Source organism: Polistes canadensis, unplaced genomic scaffold (genome assembly GCF_001313835.1).
Source record: "Polistes canadensis isolate GaletaPanama2010 unplaced genomic scaffold, ASM131383v1 scaffold_291, whole genome shotgun sequence".
Lineage (NCBI taxonomy): Eukaryota > Metazoa > Arthropoda > Insecta > Hymenoptera > Vespidae > Polistes > Polistes canadensis.
In genome coordinates, this window is record NW_014569838.1 from 9,638 (window position 1) to 16,831 (window position 7,194).

General features: G+C 30.4%; 1 protein-coding gene across 1 annotated transcript in view; it reads left to right on the forward strand.

The window, feature by feature from the left end:
• Positions 1-68: 68 nt before the first annotated feature.
• The window catches only part of LOC106791180 (protein Wnt-7b), a gene marked incomplete at its 5' end in the record, with an annotated part of 28,447 nt that continues 21,321 nt past the window's right edge, over positions 69-7,194 (forward strand). The window contains one exon of the mRNA XM_014756650.1: positions 69-289. Within this exon, the coding sequence (XP_014612136.1) occupies positions 69-289 (221 nt within the window). The remainder of the gene's footprint in view (positions 290-7,194) is intronic.

The following is a 7,194-nucleotide window of genomic DNA, read 5'->3' on the forward strand; positions in this document are numbered from 1 at the left end:
AATTTAATATATTATTAATTATTAAATATATATATTAATCCCCAAATGAAATGATTTATTTGTTTCAGGGTTGTCGGGGCGGTGGTTGTTGGTGCTGCCGTTTGCGCCCGTATTCCGGGATTGGCGAAAAGTCAACGAGAACAGTGCCGAAAAGCACCACACGCGATGCCTGCTGTTGGGGAGGGTGCCGAACTCGGTTTGCGTGAATGCCGACATCAATTTAGGCATCACCGATGGAACTGTTCTCACGTTGCCAACGATCAAGTATTCGGTCATGTCGTGGTAGTTGGTAAGATATTTATTCCAATTCAATATTTATAACAATCCCATAACCCTAAACGGAATCCTACCTGATGATATACGACGGTTAGGTGAGAAACAGGAATGGGGGAAATAGGGTTGAGGAGGGGGAATTTTTATGGGACGGGGGATATATGGTATCATCCTGGGGTAGGAGGGAATGGGGGGATATGGGATCAACCTACGTTCTAACGTTGCTCATCCAAATTTCAGACCACAACCATAAGGAAAAAGAAATTTCTCATTTTTTGTTGTTGTCCAATTTAGGTTTATATCATAGGGAAAGTTATATCTAATCGTATGTTAGAAATTCAAATTAATAAACCGTTAATAGGACCCAAAGACTCGACACGGCACCCCCCCCCTGCCCCCCACCCCACCCCACCACTCTTTCCTTCGCAGGTACTTCATCGAAAAATCTCTTTCGAAATATTTTACCTAGAATTTTATCCGATTAAATACATATTTCAAATCTTTGGTATAATCAACTGCTGTTACTATTACTATTTTACTATTATTTTTTTTTGTTCTTTTTTGATTCCCATAGAAAAAGGGAGAATATATAATATAACGTCGGTTGTTTTTTTTTTTCTTTCTTGTAATAGATGATAGAACGTATTTTAATAATTCGACTATTGGAATGAATTGTTTTAACTCTCGATAGGAAATAAAATTGATATATTATTCATATGGTTACTAATAGATGTATATATGTTTAAAAATAATATTATTTTAATTAAATAATATATATAATTTAAAAATATATAATTAAATATATATGTATATGTTACCGTCAAAGCAGGAAATCAGTCATTGCTAGTAATTCATAAGCATCGAACATAATAATTTGATAATCTATAGAATATCTAATTACTATTTATTTTCTATTACTATTATTAGTTTCGAAAAGGTATTCTACGCGTAGATAAAAGAGTGTACTTTAATTTAATATAAGTTTTATTAGAATCTATTCACTCTTAGTATAAAAAATATTTAGCGAAACTTTTCGAAGAAATTGCAAAGATGCATAATTTACAGCATTGCATTCTCTGACATTTTCTGAAGTTTACATGCAAAATTAATAACTCGAAAAGATATTCTATGTATAGACAAAAGAATTTACTTTAATTTAATATAAAAATCATTAAAATCTATTTGCTAAAAGTATAAAAAAAATTTACCGAAACTTTTCGAAGAAATTGCAAAGATGCATAATTTACAGCATTGCATTCTCTGACATTTTCTGCACTTTACATTTGATTTTCATAACTCTACAAAGTATTCTACGTATAGACAAAAGAATGTACTTTAATTTAATATAAGTTTCATTAAAATCTATTTACTTTTAGTATTTTTTCCTACGTGTAAAATATCTTACCGAATTATAAATCTTTTTACAAAGATTCAGGCTATATTTTCTAGACATTATTTAAACAAATATTCATAGATATTTCTATAGAAATCTATATCTTTTGTTTCTTATCGTATCGGAAGATACACACAGGTTTAAAACTAAATGTTTTTTTTACAAAAAAGAATGAAATAAAAAAGTAACGGAATGGAATATGATTTTTCATTTAAAACAACAAAACCATGTAGATGAAAAAGATGAAGTTAATAAATAGATAAGAATTTATATGGTAGCTTCTGGTCTTTGAAATTTCTCTCTTACGTAGAAACACGCAGTATATATCTATATATATATATTTATATATATATATCTATGTATAATACTTTAAAAATACATACGTATATGCATACGTATATGCATACGTATTACCTTGCATTAATGTACAATGGACTGTGTGCAAAGTTACGACACGACAAATTGATACGAGCGATATCTCTTACAGACAAGATAATCCGGCTTTGGCTCGTGAACGAAATCTGACGTGATCCACTCGTATAAATATCTTTAAACGTGCGTATTTGTTATTCTGACTGCTTTACAAAAAAAAACCAAATTAACAAAAAAAAAAAAAAATAAAAAAAAAAGAACAAGAGAATAGAGATGAATGGGAAGAGAAATAAAGAAATAAGAAAAGAGAGAGAGAGAACGTGTATGTGTGTGTGTGTGTGTTTGTATGCATTTAGGTAAGCCGTATCTTTGTTGATGACGTTCTGGAAACTAAGTAGCTTCGATGCAAGTTCAAAGGGTTCACTTATGCACGGTAATTTCTCATGATTAAAGTAGACACCTTCCTTTTTGTCAAAGATACGAGAATGGGGGGGGGGAAGGGGGAAGGGGGAGTGAGGATTAACGAATGGTGACCAAGTAAATGGAATACTCGCGCGAATAAACTAATATTTGTATGGGTTTAAAATAAATATGTTTAGAAATGATTTATAAGATAAGAATTTTGACACTCTTGACGTTGAATTATTTTTTCATTGTATTATTATTAAAAACAAAACAAAAAGAACCAAAAGATATAAGCAACACACACGTATTAATAATAATAATAATAATAATAATAATAATAATAATCAAATAAAATAAAATAAGAAGACGTGGAATGGGAAAATTAAAATGTGAAATAAAACAAAATTACGAAAAGTAAAAAGAAATACTTGTAACCACGTGAGAGTAGGGCGGAGGAGACAGGGGACAGCGGGGGGGGAGAGAAAGGGGAGGGGGGTTGCAAGTCGGTCGCTAACTTAATTAGTGAAATTAACGAGACCGCTCGACATGTCGTAGCTAACTGAAATACAACTCCGATATTCGTTAGGAAGAAATGATATTTCTTCATCGAGGCAAATACATATCATTTCACGTTGTAAGATAATATTCATTTACGCGTAGGATTATACGCGTTCGTTTTAAAACGATAAAAAAAAGGAAAAGAAAAAAGAACAGACGGGAAGTTACTTTAAAAAACTATTATAAATATACCTACGCGCAAACCTATTAACGCGATTAATTAAACGAAATATAGGATCGTTTAGAACATTTATTTTAACGTGGGAAAAGAAAAAAAAGTAATAAAAGAAAGAAAAAGAAAAAACATTCTTATACAAATCGATTTTGTAATTTTTTTTCTTTTTTTTTTTTATTTTATACCTACAGCGAATAAATAAACGGCCGTGCGATAGAAATTGTATGTAATGAAAAAGAAAATTGAAAAATACAGAGTTTTATTTAAATTAATTAATAATCGGCGTGTGTGTGTGTATTTTTCGCAAATAACATTGTCCCTAACGTTAATTCCCTTCTTTAGATTCTCGTAATTTGTAATTGAAAAAGAAAGTATGCACAAAAAAAAAGAAAAACCTAAAAAGAAATATTTCTCCTCGAACGCAATAGTGAGGAAATCGTAGAGGGGGAGGGGTTAGAGGGGAGAAGGCTGAAACATAAATAATAAATATCATACAATAATAATAATAATATTAATATTAATACATAAGTAAGAGAACACGCAGGAAGAGGTATATACACGTCGAAAGTTTTATAATAATTCAATCGCGTATTTTAAATCGATGACTCTCCTCCTAATATGGTTGAGTTTAATTAAAGACGATTTACTTAACCGTTCGTTCGTACGTACGTTCTTCGTTCATTTCTCGAAATTAAATCGATCTGTACGAATCGATACGAGTAAAACGTTCGACGAACTAAACTATAACCGCGATTACTAACTTCATGCCGTTAATTTCGCGTCGTTGTTGTGCGCGCGCATCGTAAATATCGGCCAACTTCATGCCGTTAATTTCGCGTCGTCGTTGTGCGCGCGCATCGTAAATATCGGCCAACTTCATGCCGTTAATTTCGCGCCAATGTGCGCGCGCATCGTAAAAATTCGCTCTCATTATTATATTGTCTCGGAAACGCGTGCGAAGGAAGTATAACTTTGAAAAAAAAATTAAATAAACCCTCTCCCCGCCCCACCCCCCTCATCTTCTCGTAAAACGAACACGAAAGTTTCGTAATAATGTTTATATAAATAAATAAATAAATAAATGGGAAAATATTAAACTGTAAAAAAAGTTTTGTTTGATTCGTCGTCGTCAATAACGAACGGGGCGAGGGTGGGTGAGTGGGGGAGGAGAGGAGGAGGAGGGGTGGTAGATCAACTTTCGATATTTCGTCGATTCGCGTTGAATAAATTTTCATAAATTAAAATTAAAAACGTTATTTTCGATTATCGAATGTGTTATACGTATACGTTTGAATAAAGAAGGCGGTAAAATAAGAAAAAGAAAAAAGAAGAAGAGGAAGAAGGAGAAGGAGGAGGAGGAGGAAGAGGAGGAGGAGGAGGAGAAAAAGTAGAAGGAGTTAAAAGTAGGAGGTTCCTTTTACGATTGAAGATTACGTGGGCGAGATTTGACTGGAGCTAATCTCGTCAAACGAATCGTACAGATTAAGAGATCCATTACGGTTTTTGTTTGACATATATATATATATATACTAGATTTTCATTTTATTTAATATTATCTAATTGTAAAGATTATATTCATTTTTTAATCAATTGTTATAAAATTTTTTAAGAAAGAAACCTGTCTCTCTCTCTCTCTCTCTCTCTTAATCAATTTTTTCTTTTCTTACCTTTTTCTTTTCAATTATTATTGTTTACGATTATAGAAAAAAAATTTAATTGAAATGAAGACGTTGGATATATCGGTTAACGTTTTATACTTAATGATGATGCTTTCCTAATTGTTTCTGAAATTATTGTGTTGTTTATGGGAAAAATTGTTATTTTTATTATTAACATTTATAAATTGTTAAACGTTGGACGCCCATAATGTTTTATTCATCTGTTAATTTTATTTCAAATTTTTATACTAACCGTGTTATTAGTTTAGTGTCGTGAATGTTTATTATTTGACGTAATAATATTTTTTCCATGTATTTCTCTCTCTGCAACTTTTGTAAAAATATAATATATTTTAATAAGATTAATTATATATTAATTAAAATTTCTATATAAAGTAATATATTAATATTACTTTTTTAATTAATCGAGTATATATTCAACAAACAAAAAGAAATCAATAAAACAAAAACGAAAATTCGAAAATCGAAAAGTCGTACGCAAAAAAACGTGTTCAAAATCCCAATCCGAATTTGTTCCAAAAATTCGAATCTTCAATTTTCTTGTGGTTTCTTATGGTAACACACACACACATATATATATTATTCATAGGTTGAAAGTATAAATTAATTAAAATCTGGTGATAAAAAAAGAAGAAGAAGAAAAAGAAAAAGATATTTACATGATATTTCATTAAAACAAACGTTTAGAAACGCGTTTGAATATAATTTTAGAAAGGAAATAATACGAACGTATATTTCTTCGTAGATATAAATCTACACTGCTGCGATTAAAAAACCCTAAATAAAGATTGAATTTAATTTATAGTATTGGAGATAAAATGGAAGGATCGATTTTATTTAGAAAATTATCGCCGCTTAATAATTTTCTCTCTCTCTCTCTCTCTCTCTCTCTCTCTCTCTCTCTCTCTCTCTCTCTCTCTCTCTCTCTCCTTTGCAATCTCGTTTTAGTTTAACATAAGGTTGAGAAACGATCACGTTTTTATCGACAAATAAATATCCTCAAATAAATCTAGAAAAATGTTCGAACGTTCTCTTTGAACGAATAGAAAGAAAAAAAAGAAAAAAACAGCGAGTGTGTGTGTGAGAGAGAGAGAGAGAGATAAAAGAAGAAACGTTTCGTTGTTTCTTCGTCGAGTGAATCTTTTTTCGATTCGGATAACGTTATTGGCACGAAACAGTTTACGTTAATGCGGTTGGAAAGTCTTATCAATTTCTGCCGAACCCAAAAAACCAATCTCTTCTTCTTCTTCTTCTTCTTCTTTTTATTCTTATTCTTCTATTTTTTTTTCTTTTATCTTCTTCTTCTTCTTCTTCTTCTTCTTATTCCTACCTTTTCTTTTTTTATTTTTATTTGTATTTTTCATTCTGTGCCTTTTTTTGTTTTGTTTTTTTCTTGTTCACTTATCATGGACTCTAACCAATCGAATTGATTTTAAAACACTCGTGAAGTATCCAAAATTTTGCCCTACTCCATTTAAAGAGAGATAGAGAGAGAGAGAAAGGAATTCTTTTAATAAACGAGAAGAATAATAAAAAGAAATTGAAGTTCTCGAATGTCATCGTTGATCTTAGTTTTGACTGGGTTTGTTCGGAAAGGGTGACAACTCGTGTCCAAACTGATCAGATAGTACCTTGTCCTTGTCGAAAGATAATATTCGCATGTCGGAAGAAAGTTGACTCGACCGGTTGAATTAATTTTGAAAAGGGTGCAAATAACCAATACATAACCTCAACAATATATAACTTCAACAATACATAACCTCAACAATACATAACCTCAACAATATATAACCTCAACAATACATAACCTCAACAATATATAACCTCAACAATATATAACCTCAACAATACATAACCTCAACAATACATAACCTCAATAATACATAACCTCAACAATACATAACCTCAACTATACATAACCTCAATAATACATAACCTCACATTTTAATCGTCGTAAAATTCATTTCTTCTATATAAATATATAATATATATTATAATTATTCGACATACAATAAAAATAGTCTAGTTTTATATTCATGCTATATAAAAAGACGTATTGTTTTCATATTTAAAATTATAGGACAAACAGACAGAGAGGATAGGGGTGGGGGTATTTGAAATAATCGCTAATGGTCGAATTTTTGTTCATTTTTGAAACATCAAGAAAAATCGATTAACTTTTGCGTGTTGATAAATTGTAATACAAATTTTTGGAAAACAAAATTATGAAAAGTAAATAAAAATACAAATGAAATGTAATAAAAATGAATAAACTTATATAATATGAACTTATATATTATAAAGAAAAATTATATAGTAATTATTTTAGTTCTTGCAAT